Source organism: Acanthisitta chloris, unplaced genomic scaffold, assembly GCF_000695815.1.
Source record: "Acanthisitta chloris isolate BGI_N310 unplaced genomic scaffold, ASM69581v1 scaffold7026, whole genome shotgun sequence".
Lineage (NCBI taxonomy): Eukaryota > Metazoa > Chordata > Aves > Passeriformes > Acanthisittidae > Acanthisitta > Acanthisitta chloris.
The window spans coordinates 43,998-64,109 of record NW_008678737.1 but is presented as its reverse complement, the minus strand read 5'-3'; the positions used below and the strand labels follow the sequence as shown (position 1 = coordinate 64,109).

General features: G+C 43.1%; 1 protein-coding gene across 1 annotated transcript in view; it reads left to right on the top strand.

The window, feature by feature from the left end:
- The window catches only part of LOC103804413 (collagen alpha-1(XXIII) chain-like), a 171,304-nt gene that overhangs the window by 121,277 nt on the left and 29,915 nt on the right, over window positions 1-20,112 (top strand). The window contains 3 exon segments of the mRNA XM_009077027.1: window positions 5,995-6,039; window positions 13,780-13,787; window positions 17,167-17,193. Coding sequence (XP_009075275.1) covers window positions 5,995-6,039; window positions 13,780-13,787; window positions 17,167-17,193 — 80 coding nt within the window.

The window sequence follows — 20,112 nt, the reverse complement described above, 5'->3', positions numbered from 1 at the left end:
ACTATTTTACCTTGCATATAGCAGCCCCCACAGCTGCCAAAATATGCATCCTCTTGTTTTAAAAATAGAGGGGGGTATGCTGAAAACATCTGCTCCTGCCCTGCACTGCAGCTGTGCCAATGTATTATCTGGAAATGGCCTGACTAAGACCAACCATAACAAGAGGGGGAAAATCCTATGTTTGATGTAAGTGCAATTGTGGCTTAATTCCAGTCACTTCTTAATTTATATCTCAAATTCAGTTTATCTTCGTGCCCTGGTGACTAAACAAAAGAGCTGTACACACATGACTGTTTGAAGAAGCTGTCTCTGGATGTGGGAAAAAAAGAAAAAATTGTTTAGGGGTGTGGGGGTGAATCCAGAGTGTAGAGCAAGCAGCAGCACCATCTTGGTAGTTTGAAATGAAGCATAATCAGTGCTTTGGTTTTGGTGTGCATGCATGTATCATTTCAGCCTCTGAATGAGCTTGAATTTTATTTTGATTTCTTTTGCAACAAGCATCCACCTGGGGTAAGAGGGAACTTCTCTGACTACAGTTAAAAAAAAACACAAGCATCCACCTGGGGTAAGAGGGAAATTCTCTGACTACAGTTAAAAAAACCTACTTAAATCCTGGATTTGTTCCTGGCCTTGAAATGTTGTACCATCTTGAGTGAATATACCTTATGGGCAGGTTTTATTAGTGCTGATGAATGCTGGATTTGGGACTTGGATTTGTTCTGCTACATCTTGTTGGGACAGTTTGCCCCCCAATCTGGGCACCTCATCCCCTCATGAATATCCCTCATTTTAGGGTTATCACTCAGCTTAGCTCTAGGTAAAGTTTGAGGCTGCAGACCTTTAGTCCTGGAGTGCTTCAGTCAAAACATATTTTTAAATACTGTCCCTTTATTATCCCAGTATTCCAGTTTAGCTCCTGGAGCAGATGTTTTGTTCCCTGAGGCTGAGCACTCTTCTTGATGCATTGCAAGCAGGATGTTTGTGGGCATCCCTGCTCAGAAAGACTGCATGAAGGTATAAGAAGGAAAACAGTTTCTTGCTGCTTCTGTATCTTGAAAGCAATTGGATCACTTATTGAACTGCAAGGAGCTTTCCCCAGCTAACAACCAGAGATTGCTTTCTGGGTGGCTTTTTGCTAACAGAATGTCACCCAGGATTTCAGAGAGTTTTGGGGGCACTTAGGCCAAGTTTGAAATGGAACTAGATATGATTTTTTTTTTCATTTTATTTGGAAATCTTCTCTAGACTGTAGGTGCTTCATGTTTCCAACCTGTGTCTGGTATTTGCTTTGAATCTTTAGGTCTGTTGGAACCCAAAGCCAAAAAGGTTCATGCAAAATGTTGTGACCCAAAACAGTTTAATCTTAGATCTGTGGTCTCAGAGCCACAGTCCAACTTGAATACCTGATGAGTATCAGCTGAGCAAGCATTGCAGAATCTGACTTCTGCCCATGAACCATAAACCTTTTCTCTAGGGAACAGGAAAGTAAATTGGCCTTTGTGCAGGAACAGCCACTAGACTGGGGCCATGGTTTCCTTGTGCTCAATACCAAACCCCATGGTACACTCCTGCAAAGTTCTCCTTCCTTCTAAGTGAAGCCATATGAAAAAAAAAAAGTCCACTTTTCTAAGAGTAACTGAACCAACCAATTTGTTCAATATATTCTTCTGGTTGATTCATTTTTAACTGAAAAAACCTACTGATATATCAAAGGCAACTTGAAAAATGCCAAAAGGGAAGAAGAGGAAAGAAGTTAAACCATTGGAAGCTCACAAAAAAAAAACCCAATTTAAGTGCAGCCATGTGAGTGGTGTAAAAATGGTGCAAAACTTAATTCCATGTTAGAGCACAATGTGTTACATATGGGATTCTCTAGAAAATAAGGCCCTACAAGTGACATTAACATTCATGATTAGGAGGTCACATGATCAACCCATCATGTCATGCTTACAAGAGAAAAAAAAAAAACCACCCTTTGATTTAAAGATCCAGTAAGATAGGTCATGATTTTACTTGGCCAAGGATTTTACTTGAATGTTGTTCCCAACTGCTTCTTTGGATCAACATACCCAGGAAACAAAAAGATCCCCAAGAGCCTCAGCAGCACATGACTTGAAGGAACAAATGGGCCCAGATTCATGGTTAACACATCTGTGTATACATTCTGAATAGAAAAGGGTGAAGTACAGGGGAAATGCAGGGAAAAATAGAGTGCAAATTAGTGCCAAAATCTCTTGGGTAAAACGTGCTTCACTAGCATAACATTTAAAAAGCACTGACTGTCTTCACCAAGGTTTTGCTGGGCTGTGGTACCAAGTTCTTTTTCTTGTGAGCATTTTAAACTCACTTTGTCCTCAATGAACATTGATTTACCTTATGCCCAACAGTAATTTCCCAGGCAGCTGAAGGGATAAGAGGCAGCAATACAGCCTCCCAACCATGGGGCCATGAGTCAAGGGCCAAGTTTGATTTAATCACAAGGGGTAAAAAGATCCATAGTGCCATAGACCTCTTCTCCTTGTGTTGATGAATTATGGTCTTCATTGAGCAGCCCAGTTTGTAGCTACTCAATTTGCAGTGGGTAAATTAGTTCAAACAAAGGTTATTTACCACACTGTGGACAAGTATGTGGTTGTGGCTTTTGACAATACTTTATGTGAACTATAAAGTGATGTTAATTTTTAATATTTCATTTACTTGCTCACGGTAGATGACATAAGTAGCTGTGACACAGCAATTGTGAGTGTTTACTGTGAACATTTTACCTTGGTTTTGAGGAGCTATTCTTTAGGTGGATCCATCATCTCTTCCTCATAATATTCCTAAATAACAATCTATTTCATTCTCTTGCTTTGTCTTTGGGTTGCTAAATCTATCATCTTACTGGAAAGCTTATGGTGTTGTCAGAAATTTCATATTGTGCCCTGGATTAAGGCTGTTTAGCTTGAACGTGACAAGCTGTTTAAAAATAGACTGTGTTATGCTTTGTATTCATTCTCCTCTCCAAAACTGCCTTTCATAACAATGTAAATAAAGGCCTCCCAGAACTGATACAGTGGAGCTGGTGTGGTTAGAAGAAAAGACTCTGCTATTGCCCAATGGACTTTTATGCAACATAAATCTTAATTATATTGAACAAGCATCAGACTGCAAGGTCTTGGGAGATGGAGTCATTAGGTAACAGTTTACAGTGCACATTTATCTTCAAACAAATTCCCAGGCCTCCTTAATTTCCTTTGTAGTCTCTTAAAGGAGTTGGAAACAAGAGGTGTAATATGGATTCACTTTATGTTCAGCTCCTTTAGCAGTATCCAAAGTTGAGTCTCCAGAGCAGGCTGGAAATTGCTAAAATAATAATTTCCAATTGTGCAGATCATGGACTTAATTACATCTGCAGAAGACAAGGTTGCAGATGGGATTAATGACTCCTGGGTTGCTCCTGTGTGCTCTGCTGTCCTCACACTGTGGGAACCAGGAGGTCTCTGTCCTTCTGCTTGCCCATCACAGGATTGAGACTTGCAACTCTTGCCCCAAGTAGCTACTGGGTGTGATGCTCCTCACTAAAATTTTCTCTCCTCAGAGACATTTCCAAACCCAGCTACTGAATGGCAGCAGGATTCTAGATGTGGTTTCCAAAATGCTACTTTTTTTTAACCAAATTGCTTTCAGATAAAAACAACAAATAAAACAGATGAGGATGGATTTCAATCTTTGCCCTCTCTCCGATTTAGTTTATTTCACAGTTGCCACGAGCAATATCTTATAAAGTATATTTGTTATTCCATATGCTGCACCTGGAGCATAGCATCTACCACTTCTCTGGACAACCTGTGCCAGTGTAGGCAAGAGTCGTATTTTTCCCTTGTGGTGTGAAGTATTAAGAAATCCCTTTAGTGTAAGAAGAAAAAAAAATCAGTATAAAATTTCCTTTGTCTACAGAATCTTTGGTTTCTCACATTCTCAGTTGAATGGCTCCAACCTAAGCTTCATGTGGGAGCTGTCTGCATTTGCCCACTTCTCTGGACAACCTGTGCCAGTGTAGGCAAGAGTCGTATTTTTCCCTTGTGGTGTGAAGTATTAAGAAATCCCTTTAGTGTAAGAAGAAAAAAAAATCAGTATAAAATTTCCTTTGTCTACAGAATCTTTGGTTTCTCACATTCTCAGTTGAATGGCTCCAACCTAAGCTTCATGTGGGAGCTGTCTGCATTTGCCCTTGGATATCAACCCTCCTTTAAATTGCCTAAAAGCATTGCTACCAACTCATTACTCACTTGTTTAAATACTTGGCCTCCCTCTCCTACACCTTCATTAGGACATTTCCTCTTCCCTAAGAAAAACACCCTGTGCTTTCTGCCTGCTGCCAGAGGTAAAGTAAGACAGTTTCTGAGTGAGCCACACTAGATTAAACACATCCAGGAGGAGTCTATTGGAAGCCAGGGAAGGATTAAGCAAGACTGGTGTTTAAAGCAGCTCCCACACCCTGAGGGAGGCTGAAGGCTGTTGAGCCTTGGGCTCTGTTTGGGGGGTCAGACCTCCACAATTAGCCAAGAGGGTGATGCAGATACATGAGCTTCAATTGCTCGTTCACAACTGGTTTCCAAGGCTGGAAAAGGTGCTTCATCAGAGTGGTGGTTCTTTCCCAAAGCAGCTTGACTTCCTGATGGAGAGAATAAACCTTTCTCCAGAGTGCAAGATGGTTTCAAGAATAAATGAGGCTAAAAATATGCTTTGTTTTTTCCTCCCCTATAGAAACTTGTGAGCAAGTTGCTTGGGGAGGTACAATAGACATTTTCTACCAATCCCTTGCGAGGGTACCCAAGGCTTCTGGTGGCAAGTTGTCATTCCCATGGCAAAGGAGCAAGTGAGGCTTGGGGCTCCCACTGCAGCCCCTGGGAGGGCAGGGAGTCTGCTGGAGCCATGTGGTGTGCTGAGGATGGGAGGTGCTGGACAGTGTATCCCAACTTGAAAGAGGAGAACTCCAGGCCATGGCTGAAATTCCAATTGCTAGAGATGGAATTTCACATTTGGGCACCAAAATGTTTATGCAAAAGGGGAAATTCTGATAGGAACACAGAAATAGTGATCTTTGCTTATCATCCTTTTCCAGCAGAAAGGAGAGGGAGCAGTGGAGCTTCCCAAACAAAAAGCAAGTTCTTGCCTTTTGTTAACATTGCTGTCACTCAGCAAATGCTCTACCAGAGCCAACTGACCTGCTGCAGAAGGCTGCAAAAAGTGGCTTATTCTTCCAGAGTGCTGTGGGAGAGGATGCTGCCAGGCCCCAGGCAGGGAAGCCTGGCTGCAGCAGAGAGAAGCTGCAAGATGTCAGCATGAAGGACATGGTTTTGTCAGGGACCTGGATTCTCTCTGTGTGCCGGTTCTGCATCTGTCTTTATTGTTTTATGGTGGCTTTTCTTCCTTTATTAAGGGTATTTTGTCATTTATGGTACTTTATTGATCCCTTAGTCCAGGAGGGTAAGAATACAAGCAAGTTTTATGTCTGAAATTATAAATGCATGACCAGATCTAGGCTGTGTCAGCAGTCAGCACAAAAACATTCAGACTTGGATAATGATTAGTACCAAAAGCTTTACATTCCTTGCTTTAATACTTTGAATACTGTGATTTGCAAGCCTTTAGCAGGCATTTGCAGCCTGCAGAGATTGTGCAGCACTGCCACCTGCTCTGCAAAGTTTTCCAGAATTTTGGAGCATGTAAGCCCTGGTTCTCTCTACTATGTGGGCAATGCCAATGACTTTAAGACTTGCTTCCCAGCTTGCCTAGGAGCCAGACCTTGGCTTTTTCACCAAAGTTATATATGTTGGGAGGGAAAAAATGTGGTGCTTGAGATCTACAGCTTACTAGGTTTTTCAGTAGTTGAGAAAGGGGGGTAGGACACAAATTGGGCTGGATCCAAAGGGAAGGACATGTGGTGGGTAACTCCTGAACTCACTGTCTGTGGAGCATCACTAACCCTGTGCTCTCTCCTTTCTGCAGGACCTCCAGGGAGGCGAGGGAAGCCAGGCCGGCGTGGAGAACCTGGTAAGCATCACTTTGCCCTCTTGAGTGTCATTGGGTTGTATAGGAGCCTTTGATAACAGTGCTGGTCACTGTCATCTAACAGGCTGTGGTACAGGGGCTTCCTGCATGAAGGGCTTTATAAAACCCCCAAAAATACACCAAAACAGAAAAAGAAAAAAAATGGGGGGGATCAACACAAACTAAGCAAAACAAATCCAACAGTCCAACTCAAAGCAACCACTGCTGTTGGCTATTTAATCCATCCTTCCATCATTTCTCCCTTGCAGCATTCAGCCCCGTTATTGTCCTATCCAACGCTGGAGAGAGACTGTGAATTAGCCCAGAAATAAAGAATCCCCCAGCCATGCTAGATGGGAGGTGTGCACTGACTTGCTCTCTGCATGTGGACTTGTCCATATGATGGATGATGTCTGCATTTCAGAGCTGGGAGGAACCAAACCTCAGCCACCAGCCTTGGGCACATCCCCTGAGCATCAGAGTGCCCTCAGACTGAGTGAAACAGCAGAGCACCCTGGCTGAGAATTTTTATTTAAGCTAACTGTTTGATTATGTCTCTGTCACTTGGCTGTATTTGGTGGGGTTTTGGGTTTTTTCCTCTGTCTTGTGAAATGGGAAAACACCAATGCTGTTTCAGCTGGGGAGAAGTGCTGTTTACATTCTGCTGTTGGGTCTGAGTGCTGTTGGACAGGGGAGAGATGCAGTTGGCATTGCTCTTTCTAAGGAAATCAGTCAGATGGGGTTGTACCTAGAAAGCCACACAGTTTGTAACTGCCTCTGCATGTCAGAAAGCAGCAGATGAAATTTTACACTTCTCTGCTCTTAAGTTCTTGAACACTGAGAGAATGAATAGGAAGGACCCAGGTAGATTTTCATTTAGCAAGGAGGCTAAATTCTGTTCTCTGCTGCCTCTTGCTGTAGAAAATACACTACTGGGTTTTCAAAAACAGCAGCACAACTTACTGATCACCAACATTTTTTTTTAACTCTGAGGAAAGGAAATTTAAGGGGTTTGTGCTGCACACCAGCAGCAGCACATGAACTGATAGACAGATCTCCATGGAAGGCAGGCATTTCCCTTTTACTCCACTGGTAGTATTTCACAGTGCATGAAGTGTTTTCTGAGATATTTTATGTTCCTGAAGCATCAGGGATTTACTTCTGGCCAAGGGATGGGCACTGTGTTTAGGAGGATGGTGGTGAAACTCAGCCAGCTTCATTAAACCCCATTTTCCTTGTAGCTAGGCTGTAGGAAGAGGTAGCTTTGATTCTTTTTTTGGTTGTTTTTTTAAACAATCACTGAGGGCTTTAAGGAGCACAGTGGAGTACAGCATTCATCCAAGGGCAGCTGGAGAGGTCAGCCAGTGAACTTGATTTTATATGCAGGCATTTATGTGAGCACTGTCCAAGATGTGACTCTAAACTGTACAAAAATCTGGGAGGTAGCACTGAGCTTGCACATGTCCTTTGATCCCTTCTCCCTGTTTCACACAAAAGCTTTGGAAAAGTGACATTTGCCCTTGTGCTGTGACATGTCTCCAAATGCCACTTGAGCATCCCTCTGATAAAGCAGAAACTGCCAGGGAATTGATGCAGAACCAGCAAGAAAACAAGCATTATAAAAGAAAAGAACATGAATAATTGATAACAAAATAATTCAAACCTTAATGGCAAATTTATTTGAACTTTTCAGCTCTGGTGGAAGAGAATTGAGAGTGCAGCAGCCACCCATGAGCACACAGGCACAGCCTCAGATGTGCTCAATGGGGCACACAAATTGAAATCCAAGGAATGCAGTACAACCCCCATGGATTGCACTGCAGATAGACAGGCAGAGAGCAGGCATCCTGCTGTATATTGCTCTTGGCTGAGCTGCCAGATGTTTGTTTTTCCAGATAGCTTGAATATATATTTCTATATTTGTTTGAGAACCTGACCACACATAAACCAGGTCCTTGTTCCTTCACTATAGCTGATAAATGTGAAGAAAACTTTGTTTGGGTATCATGCTGGTGTCTATCCCCAGGGACTCTGCCTGGTTAGAGCTTCACAGCCTCCAGACAAATGCTGTTGGAGAGCCAGGAGGCTCAGTGCTGTGCTCTGCCCTGCCAAGGGAAGCGTTTTTTCTGGCAGTTGTTGAAATGGTCATGTTGAAAAACTTCTTCTGATTCATATTGATACTTTCAATGTATATCTCTTAAGAAACAAGCAGAGAAGCTTTTAAGAGATACTTCAGTCTCTTTTAAATCTCACCCTCCTGTTGATTTAAACCAAGACACAACTTTGCTTTTTTCTTTTGCCATGTTGGATTCCATTTAAAAAAATAAATGAATCCAACAGCTCTGTTTCTCTAAACTAAGATTCATCATCCTGAAAATGTGCTGGGACAACTGCTCTCTACCACAGAAAGGCACAATACTGTAAAAGATTAATTTTTACACTGTTTCTGGGGGAAAAAAAAAAAAACTATCTAGACTGTTTGGACCTGGGGCAATCCTGGCTACATGTGCTTCAAAAAACACTTGTTAAACTATGGGGGTGAACCAATGTTTTCCCCAGGAGCTGCAGAGCAGGCACTGGGTCCTGGCAGGGCCCTGCCTCTGGGCTTGGCTGAGTTTATTTTATTGTAGAGAAGCATAAAGGCAGCAAGTTTTCCCCTTGGGAAGTCTGTGGGTAGAGGGGGCTGCACTAAATGGGGACATGGTTGTCCCCACTCATCCCTTCCCTGACCTCAGACACAAAGATCAAGTACCTGGGGGAGTGTTTCTGCTGCTGTCAAAGCAGCTGAACAAACCAGGGAGTAATTGAGTTTGAATGGCTCTATCTGATCCATTTTATTTACTCTCTCCATCATCTGGCCCCATGGGAAGCACTGCTGCAGCAGTAGAACAGCAGATGTGTCACAGAGATGGAGTTGCTGCAGTGACAGTCACTTGTGCACTACCAGTGTGAAAGAGGTGACGTTCAAACACCAGTCAAAGCAGCTGAACAAACCAGGGAGTAATTGAGTTTGAATGGCTCTATCTGATCCATTTTATTTACTCTCTCCATCATCTGGCCCCATGGGAAGCACTGCTGCAGCAGTAGAACAGCAGATGTGTCACAGAGATGGAGTTGCTGCAGTGACAGTCACTTGTGCACTACCAGTGTGAAAGAGGTGACGTTCAAACACCAATTTATCATAGAATCATTGAATCAACTCGGTTGGAAGAGACCTCCAACCCAGTCCAGTCACTTGTGCACTACCAGTGTGAAAGAGGTGACGTTCAAACACCAATTTATCATAGAATCATTGAATCAACTTGGTTGGAAGAGACCTCAAAGATCACCCAGTCCAACCCTACCATAGTCACTGGACCATGGTGCTAAGTGCCACATCCAGTCTCATCTTGAAAACCTCCAGGGATGGTGAATCCACCACCTCCCTGGGCAGCACATTCCAGTGCCTGAGCACTCTCTCTGTGAAAAAAAAACACAACTCTGCTGTTGCTACTGTGAGTCCAGGAAATTGCCACCAGCATCTTCCCTGGGGAGGTGTCACACCTGAGCTGGCCCTTTGGCTGTTTGGTCTAGTCCAGCATGTCCCAAGTTCCATCCTGTCCTGCCAAGTCCAAGACATAGGTCCTAGTATCCTTATTCCTGCACACAAGCATCAGCTGTTTGTTTCACAACTGGAAAGTAAGCACAGCCTTGAAGTGCACCCACCCATGGAACCAGTTGGGATATGGAAAGAAGAACACATTTTAGTAGAACTTTACATGGGTTTTTCAGCTTTGTCTGAGTGTGAGGTGGAATTGAAGGTTTTGCAGCACTCGCTGTCAAGGTCCTAACTGCCAACCTGCACAGCTCAGATACAGTTCTTTTTCCATGCTGAAGACAAAATCGGGTTTAATGTCATGTTAGCTTATTTTTTCAATATGATATGTCCCAGTAAGGACACAGTTCAACTGTTGGAATGAGTGTTTTTGAAATAACAGGGATTTTCACCAAGGACCTGGGAGGTTTTGCTTCCCTTTTGCTGTGTGAGTGAGCTGGGGTATGGATGCACAGTCCTCCTGGAGCTTTACATTTATTTTCTTTGAAGACTGATCCTTCCTGAGGTGTTCCTGAAGGATGGATGAATCAGATCTAGGATTTGGGAAATTAGTCAAAGTATTGGTTCAAAGTCTTTGCACAACTAGATGGTGGGAGATGAAGCTCATGTCTCTTGTAACATCAGGCTGATTTCTTCCCTGGCTCAAACACGGATCCAAAAATTGATCTGAACCTCAAAAGCCCTCAAGATAAAAGAGGAGATACTACACCACGTTCAGTCTGGGACATCTCTGGGTACATCTCTTCTTGTTTAGCCCAAGGGGATAAACACTGCCTGGCTTAGGTACCGAGTTGTCCTTACAGGTAGACCTGGGTGGGCATTTTTTGATGAACTGTTATTTATTTGGAAAGTATTGACTTGGCATAATTGCTGTTTTCTGTGATAAAAATTTTGCTTACAAAGTTTTTCCACTTCAGAAACACTTGTTGGGGAAATGTCTTGAAATTGTTGAATTGGGATAAAAGCCTTCTGTCTACCACCCATGATTTTGGTTTTTAAATTTACATTACGCTCCAAGTGTTGCTTTAATTTGAACTTCTAAGAAAATTTTAATTCAAAGTTATTTTGGTTTCTTTGGGTTGGTGATTGGGTTTGTTTGGGTTTTTTTCCCCTACAACAATTCTGTATATACAAATATCCTGATTTGGAGCCAGGAAGAACCTTATAAGGGGAAAAAATGCAAAGTGATTTCTATGCAGGGAAGTGTTATTTCTCTCCCAGCCCTACATGTACTTAAATCCCATATTTTACTCATTAAGATTTGCACTTTCAACCCTCTTGGCTGTGTGATGGAGTGGACAAGTCTAAATATATAGTTGTTACTCAATGAGCACATATGTGTGGGTGCATGTGGGTAAATGAAGCAGAGATTTGTATACACTTGTATTTATTTGAGGATTTGCATTGCTCCTTGTATCTCTCATTATGAACTGCTTATGTGTAGCCTCATAGTTCATTTTCTACTGAACTTCAGGGAAAATCTAATCTGTCCCAGGTTTGCCCTGCTAGGAGATCCTATTTCCTGTGTGCCCCAGAATTGAGGCATAGATAGGAGTTAGATGTCAATATACAGTGACAAATACTTTTTCCCAGACTCTCTGTGACTTCTTATGGTGGTAGTAGTTGTCCTTCCTTATTGCCCATGACTCAGTTTCTCCCCTGAATTAACAACTCTATGGGTATGTATATACATATTGTGTGTGTATGTAAATACACACACTTATGTGTTGATTTAGATATTTATGTGAGTATATACTACTTTTTTTCTTTTTTTTCTTTTTTAAATCATCATTTTTTACATCTCCAGGTGGCCACAGATGTGTGTTTGCCACCTTGGGGATGAGCACTTTGCCCATTAGGGCTGCAGCAAAGTCCCCTCTGACTTTGCCTGGGCTGTTGGAAAGGTCTGACTGGTTTTGTTTCCCCTGCCTGGCTCTCTCCTCCCATGGCAAGAAAACTTGCATGATGAATGATTTGCAGATTCAAGAGAAATGATCTTGTATCCTAAAATTCCCAAGCTGCAAAAGTACTTGGAAATCAAGGACTGTGACCTGTCATTTCCCATATGTTTGTGTACTGCTGGGGATGATGCCACTATGACCTACTAGGGCTTTGGATATACAAAATAACAGTAATGTTAGTCAGTCGGGAAATCTGGGTCATTTACTTTTAATGAGTTTCGATTTTCACCTCCTGCTAGCACAGCTGTCTGTGTTCTTAAGGAATCTCTTGCTGCTTCCCAATATCTCCATGCCCTTGCAGGCTCAGGTGCTTAGGCATCATCCTTAATCAGAACAAATCAATCATAGCACAAAATCTGTACGTTTGCAGGTTTTGTCTTTCACCTCTTTCTTCTAAAATCAGCTCCCAAGTTCATTTGTTATGTGGTTTTAAATACACAAAGACTGTTTCCAACTTTTGTTCCTTATGAGAAGCATTTCCAAGTGGTTTCATTTTTCCTTTCAAGCTCTCAAGCTGATTCTTACTAGTCAGAATTATTAGCAGTAAAGTCTGGCAAATTTCTCTGAGAAGAGCAAGTCTCTTGTGCAATGTGCCCTCCCTGATGTGGGGGGGACAGTCCCTGGGTACATGATCAGCTTCTCTATTTATTGTTGACTTGCAAAATATTTGACTTTCTTCCACAGGAAACAAGTGTCTTGTTGTGGCTAGGCTGTTGAAAAACATGTTTAGCAAGCCAGAAAGTGATGTTGTTCCTAGGAGGAGAAAAGATCAGTTCAATAGGTTTAACTTTATGCCTTAATGAAGAATTATCTAGCCCTGTCTGGCCAACAGCACAGCAAAAGATTAGCATAACTCCACTGATGTGGCTGGAGAACATCCCAGGGTGCATACACAGACCCTCCATCCAGCTATGATTTCTGGATTTGAAAGTAAACATTTCAAAAGAACACTTGCCCGAACGTGTCGGAGGAAAAAACAGCAGCAGAGAAAAAGAAAAAAAAAAGGCAACAAATTCCAAAGAGATTATAATTGGTACATGATTGAAATCCCATATTCAAATAATTTCCTGCCCACTTCTTGCTTGAGACTTAGCCTTGACTTTTCCACAAAAGGGCTTTTGTGGGTAGCTTGGTGTGAGTTAATAAATCAGGTTTATGATTCTCAGTTAATAAATTGGCATAGGGCCACAGACTTCTGTATTCAGAAGAAATTAAACCAAGGAGAACGAGTTAAGAACTGTGTGAATTTTGGCACTAAAGAAAATAGGCTGCTGGCATGGAGGGAGACAGGGAGGTTGTCTCCTGCCTGGGACTTGGCCATGGTTGTGTGTGGCACTGACCACGTTCAGGTGACAGACACAGGTTAATGAGACAGTTCTTGGTGCACTGCCAGTCATGACTTGCTGCCAGTCCTCATCCTTAGGCTTTCTTGGGTTTTCTTATTCAACTTAGCCATGTTTCAATTTTAAAACAAATTTTAAAAACGTTGAAAAGGCATTAGCTTGAAATATGCTTCTTGATTTGTATTGTTGAATAGCATAAGATGAACAAAGCTGATTTATTTTTTTGTCCCCTCCCTCCATTTTAATTTTTCCCACGTTTTTTTCTCTTCTAATTGTGACTAGTTTCTGGTTTTGATCAGGAAGAATCAGAGCATGAAGAAGCCCCAAAGAGAGCTATAGGCTGTTTCATGAACAGGAGTGCAGTGTGGATTGGTTTGGATATTAGGGGCTTGGTGTTCATTTCTGCATAGAACCAGCCTGGGCAATTTCTGTTCATAAAAATTTGCACATTTTTCCAGCTGTGTCTGTCTTATTTTTTGCTGGCAAAGCTCTGCAGTTGCAGGGGATGGCCCAGACCCTGATGCCCTGCACATGGGTGATGCCTTGTGTTGTGCCCAGGGTCTTGTGGGGGCAGAGGGAACAGAGTGATACTGGGGAAAAGATGGGAAAATAATGGTTTTACACCTCTGTTGGTACTGCTGTGCCAGCAGCACAGGTGAGATGGTCCTGTAATAGGAGGATGTGGATGGTGTTAGGTGTATCTGGAAAGTTATCACATAAGAACTGAACCAGAAAGTCCTGAATTGTTCTGATGTTGGTTCCTGCTATGTGCTGTTTTATTGGATTATACTTTTTCTTTGTAATTAAGTGACGTTTTTTCTTTGTTTTTTCTTTTGTTTTCCAGGACCTGCAGTAAGTATCATGGATTTTACTGTTGGATCAACAAAGCTAAGGCTTCCCCTTCCCCTGCATATTTTTGGTAGAGGTGTGTCTGGAAGCAAAATTGGTACCAGATGCTGCTGTATTTTTTTTTCATGATTGTAGATAAATAGAAGAGGGGGGAACTTTAAAATGTTTGACTTGCTGCCCTGAGGGACTTGCAGTAATTTTAAGCTCAGAAAAGACTCAGGGAAAAGGAGTTTTTCTTTTAAAAGAACTCTTTAGTCTGTCTCCATTTAGCAGAAAGTTCTGTACTAATATTTTAACATGTTAGTGGGTTTATGGGTTCTAAAGCTCTGTCTTGCTTTTCTTATCTGTTGTATTTCCATCATTTAATACGGGTTTGGTCACCTCACAAGGGGGGCTGGAGGGAAAGCCATAGCCTGCTTGCTTCTCTCTTTGAAGTCTTGGGGAGAATAATGAGCATTCCTACCAGTGCAACCAGAATATTTATGGGGAAATAGTTGTTTGAAGGGGTAATAGTTGAAAATGTGTCAACTCCTCCTTCCAGACGTTCAGTCGTGCCACCACGTTCGAATCTGTTGTTCTCCTGCTGGTTTTTGGAGTTAGAATTGATGTTTTGTTTGTGCCCTCCAAGTTGCTGTGAGGGATTGTTTAAAATATAAATTGTGGGTCTTAGGTGCTTCTGGTTTTCTACCTTTCTTCCCCTGAAGGAGGAGGAGGAGAGGCACAGGCTGTTTGCAGCCACGTTTCATTCTCCATCGTTATGTTAAGAGATTTTTCTTCATATGGTTCTCTTCCTATAGAGCCTCACTGGGTTGAAAAGGGACCATTTTAGGAAAAATAAATTTGGTAACTATCCTTGGGCTAATTCATTTCCCATTCTGTAAATGTGTTTAAAAGCCAAAAGGTGATAAGGTATGCACCTGAAATGTGGAGGTTGTCACAGCACCATGGCTTTGGATCTCCTGGGATGGACAGTGCTACCTGTGGATTTACGTCAGGGATTTCAGCCCTTTGAATTTTTGCTTTGATTTCAAGTTCATTTTTTGATGTAAAGACTTAAGGGGATGTTGAACAAAATGATTATTTGGGTGGCTTTTGAAGGAGCAAACCGGGAGGCTGTGGAGAGCATCTTCTGCTGGGCACATGCAGACTGGGAGGCCTTGTGGCTACTGGAGCTGGTCCCTACAGGGCTTTTGCCTGGCACTTTTTTATTTATATTTCCCTTTATACAATTTGGCTTAGCTATTAAAAAAGAAATAATGATCATTTCTCACTCAATGGCAGGCTACAAATGAAGAGGATACTGGGATACTACCTATTTCAAGCTCCATCTCTACACCTTTTAAGGGAGATTTTCCTCTTGGCTGAAGCACTTTGGCTTATTTCAAATGGGTTTATGTATCTGCTTTGGTTCTGCTGCTGCTCAGAGGCTGTTATCAGCCCACACGCAGCTGCCTGGGCTGCTCTGCCTCACGTGTGCTGTCTGGTCACGTTTATTGTATGAGATTCGACATAGGCAACATATGGTGCACTATTAATTTTTCTTTGTCTCTAGTTGCTTTCATTTCCTGGTTCCCACGGCACTATTGAATTGCAAAAGGAGCACAGGGGAGATTTAACACAAACAAGACCTTTTTTTCTCCCCCCCCCCCCTTCTTTAAAAGGCAACTCCTGGGTTATTTCATTTTTGGTTGGGGTTTTGCTTTGGTTTGTTGTTTTTTTTGTTTTTCTTTTAATCCTGCACAAGCAGCATTTGCCAGAGACTTGAAGAATAATATATAAGAAGTCCTAGAACCCACAGAACCACAATATTATTTTATTTCAGCAGTACTGTATTTATTAGTTTCTTCTGTTTCTTGATTTTGCCCATAAGGGATTGATTACTTCTTACATGTACAGCATCACACTGCTCAAACTGTATCCTCAATTCTCTTGTTCCTTGGTAGCAGTTGTTCTGGTATTTTACTTTTTTTGGCTGTCATAAGCTAGTTATGTATATGAAATTATTAGAATTTGTGGCAGAGGATTTGTGGCTGTTGGCTGATGATTGATTGATTGCCCTCTCTGTGAGTAAGGGGTATTCTGTTCAGATATGCTATAAAACCTCTGTTTTGGAGGGTATTAAAATCACATGCTGGGTAGGAAACTTCTACAACTGAAAGATAGACTTGCCACAGACTGTAATTAAACATTTACAGTCCCAGATATTAGCAAACACGTTATGTATTAGGATGCTGGCTGGGGAACTCACCAGCAAATCAGAGCTGGGTGTTACAAGTGTTTCCTATTTATTCCTGTGTGCTCCAGTGCCATACCTCTCCAGGAAAATCTCCGTGTGTGCTTTAGCCCAAGACTATAATTTGTTAAATAGGTGGTTATCCAAGTCAGTGCTGTTTCTGGCTGACTCAGGAGCTGCTGCAGGAGGCATCAAAAGCTGCAGGGGCACTTAGGGGAAGGGAGAGCCCCTGTGTGTGGCATGGAGAGGCTGTTCCATGCCATGAGAAATGCCTGACTCCCTCTGCCTGCCCACAGCATGCTGACACAGCCTCTGGTTATGGTAGCAGATGACATTGCTGTAGCAGACACACACTTTACTGCCTACTTGTGTACCAGCTAATACTTAACAGCTTCTTCCCAGGGATCTGCCTTAGGTCTGGCTTGCAGCAGGCTCTCTGCTGTAGCTCATGGCTTGTTTAACAGCAGCTCGAGCTGTAAACACCTTTGGGAACCTCTTGAGGAGAGCAGAAGAGATGAAATGTCTTGAATGGGTTGTGTTTGATTCTGCTGATCTTGCAGGTGTTACGAGCAACTTAAGTCAGGTCTTTCCCTGTGCCTTCTGCTTCACTGCAAAGTAAAGCAAAGCTTAGATGGGAGATGGGAGAGCTGCATCCTGCAAGGAAATTAATGGACCTAGGAGGGGGAAACCTTTATTGAATCAAGTGCAGGAACAGGAGTTTGAAGCTCAGTGATTGCTGTCCTGGCCACTGGTTTGGCAGCCACAGCCTCCTCAACCTCTCCACAGCACCTGGGTGTCTCCACACCTTGTGGTACCCATGTCCCAAGGCAGGTTTATGGGCTGGATCCAGTGTATGCCATGCATCCCCATGGCCTCAGGAGTGGCAGGGGCTGAGCACAAAGCAGCAGGCATGGGTGTGAGTTGGCAAAGCCCTTGGTAAGTAGCCAAAGGGAAGAACAAGATCAAAATCTGGGGGAAATGTGCTGTAGGTGTGACCTTTCTCATAGGAAAAATTGCCTTGAGAGAGGTTTCTCTGGAGTTCAGTGCCAGGGCCAGTTGGAGAGCTGATGGTCTCCTGCATGGTGCTGTGTGTTGTCATGCTGCTATGGGTGCATTGACTGACTTATCTCCCTTGTTCCCCCCCCACAGGGGCAGTCAGGACGTGATGGTTACCCGGTAACTCCACTATTCCTCTTGTTTTTATTCTCTTCGCATCTGCACTCTGGTCTTCTCAGTCTTTTCCCATGACTTGATTTCTTTGCCTGGTTTGAGCTCTTTTTTTTTTCCCTTCTCTCCTTCATCAGCAATAGCTTGTGAGGGATTTAGTCCTAAAACTCAGAAGCCTGTGCAATATTCTTGCTTACAGGGGTGAAATACTTCAGCCTTTTCATGGTGGTATTTGTGCTCTTGCCTAAGAGTTCACCAGACTGCGAAGGTAGCAAAGGCTTTGGGGTTTGTCCAACTTACTACTGTAAGTGGCCAAATTTGGGGACACTGGTGAAAGAGCCTCAGGTATTGAGATAGATCCTCATTTGCCCATCTCCTAAAATTTTTCTCTGGGAGCAGAGATGTCCTGCTGTGATGTGCAGGAGGAGGGAGTCCTTTTTCTGGCCAGTTCCCAAACTGTAGCCTCCTGGCTGGTTCCCCTCATTGATGCACTTGGATGGCCATAGTGCTCCAGCTCCAAGGGGCTTGATGGCTTAGCCAGGAGCAACTCCCATGCATGCACTTGGAGAATCTACAGAGTGATTTTTACCAAACCATTACATCATGATCACAGCATGTTTCCATCTCTGCTCCTACTTTTTCAATTGGGTGCAGTGAGTCCTGCACTGCCTGATGTTCTGGAAGGGGCTTCTTGGCTTCTTAGCCTTTTCCATCCTGTGGTTGATGCCTTTTTTTTTTAACCTCTTTTTTTTTTCTTAGCCCCTGAAGGAGTGTTAGGAAAACTCTCTCCTTGTCTCTGCCACCTTGTGCCCTGGCTCAGGTCCCCTTGAATGTCCATAAAGCATAGAAGCATCTAATGAGTTTTTTGTGTGTGATGGAGCTCAAGGGAGGAGGATTGGAAGGGAATTCTAGAGGTGTTTGCAGTTTCCATTTGCCCTGTGAACCTCCCTAGATGAAAGCAGCATTTGCCCAGAAGGAGAGAGGTAGGAGAGAGGGTTCCTTTTGCAGAACCAGCTTGTGCTGCTGTTGCATCCTTAACAAAAAGGTACTTAGGACTCCATCAAATGGTTTGGTGTGAGGGAAGAGCAGGGAAGCATGCAAGAGAGCAGGGCTGCTGGTGTCCAGGGAAGGGGTTTGTCTCCCTCAGGCGGTACCTGCCCGCAGTGGCCCTGACCCCTGGAGATGCTGGAGCAAGGAGGTTTAATTTATTAGAGATTTTGCTCCAACTAGGATGTCTGACATCAGTTTTTAGGTGTCTTTCTACCTTCGTGGGATGTGGCAAACCACTGCTGGCTTAGCAACCCCCATGGGGGGTTTGTCCCTTCTCTGTCTCAGTCACATTCTGGCAAAGCTTGTGTGTGTGGTTTGGTTGCAGAGTTCTGAAAACTAGAAACGCTGGGAGGAAATAGTGGCTGTTCCCTAGGACATAGCACCACCACTGTCCCCATGGGCAGACTGGCACCTTGCCTGTCCTAGCTTCTGGTGAGGGATTTTGGTGCTGCTCTGGCTCTCCTGGATGGTGTCAGAGACAAGCAATGACCTCTAGCTCTGCCACCACATCTGCCCTGGGAAAATGGCATTAACATCACCAAAAGGTTTTTCCTTCCACCAGAACCTGCAGTCCGGGTCAGCTGTGGGTCTGGTCTTGTTCCTGACTTTGAAACCCAGCAAACACTGAATTCCTGCATCCACATGGCTGTGGGTGCACTAATTATCTCTGTCTAATAAGGAGGTGAGGATAATTGCATTTCCAAAACAAGATGTATTCCTGAAGAACGGGGAAACTCAACATAAAGCAAGCTTGAGAGCATTATTCAGCAGAAGCATATGGGCAGGTTTTATTATATCCAGTTGTGTAGTCCAACCAATTTAATGATTTAGTTCCCTTAAGGGTGATCAAATTAACTCTGAGCTGTTTTGGGAAAGGATGTGGTGCAAATGCAGAAGTAGCAGGTGGCTATTAGACAGTGTTTGGTGTTAGGGATAAGTGTGGTGATACATGCATATTTTGGCTAGCAGTGCTTGATTTGTGAGCAGCTAGTGTATAACCAAGCTGCAAACAAAGGAAGCTTTAAAGGGATGAAGTGATCCAGAGCTCTGGAAATAGGGCTGAAAAAGAAAACAGCTTTTACAAGACAATTTCAATACTTTTATACTCAGCATCTTAAGACGAGGGGTTTGTGCCCTACAATAAAACTTTACAGCAGAAACAGCTTTTTTCTTTATGAAGTTCTGCAGGTTTGTTATTATTATTGAAAATCCAGAGAGGATTGAGTTTCTATTTTTAGCCTTGTGGCATGTCCTGCTAACATTGCTGTAACAACTAGGAAGAATATTGGGATTTGTTGCTCTTCTGGTCTTGTTTGATTTGGTTTTGACATCCCATTACTCATAGGTCACAGCACATACCTCAGCCTAAAATTCTTTCTAGGTGCCAAAAGAACTGTATCTCAGAGAGCCCATTGAAGAGCCACTATATTGCATAACATTGGTGTTTGAGGGAGCTGGGAGGGCTCAGCTTGGGGAAGAGGAGGCTCAGGGGGGACCTTCTCACTCTCTACAACTACTTGAAAGGAGGTTGTAGCCAGGTGAAGGTTGATCTCTTCTCCTGGATAACAAGTGACAGGACAAGAGGAAACAGCCTCAAGTTGTGCCAAGGGAGGTTTGGGATGGATATTAGGCAAAATTTATTCACCTGAAGTGTTGGGAAGCATTAGACCAGTCTGCCCAGGGCAGTGGTGGAGTCACTGTCCCTGGTGGGATTTAAAAGACATGTAGATGTGGTGCTTGGGGGCATGGCTCAGTAGTAACCTTGACAGTGCTGGGTTTAACAGTTAGACTCAGAGGTCTTTTCCAACCTGAATGATTTTGTGATTCTAAGAAATGGTTGTGCAGTGCTTTTAGCAGCTTTGCCCCCATCTCTTTCCC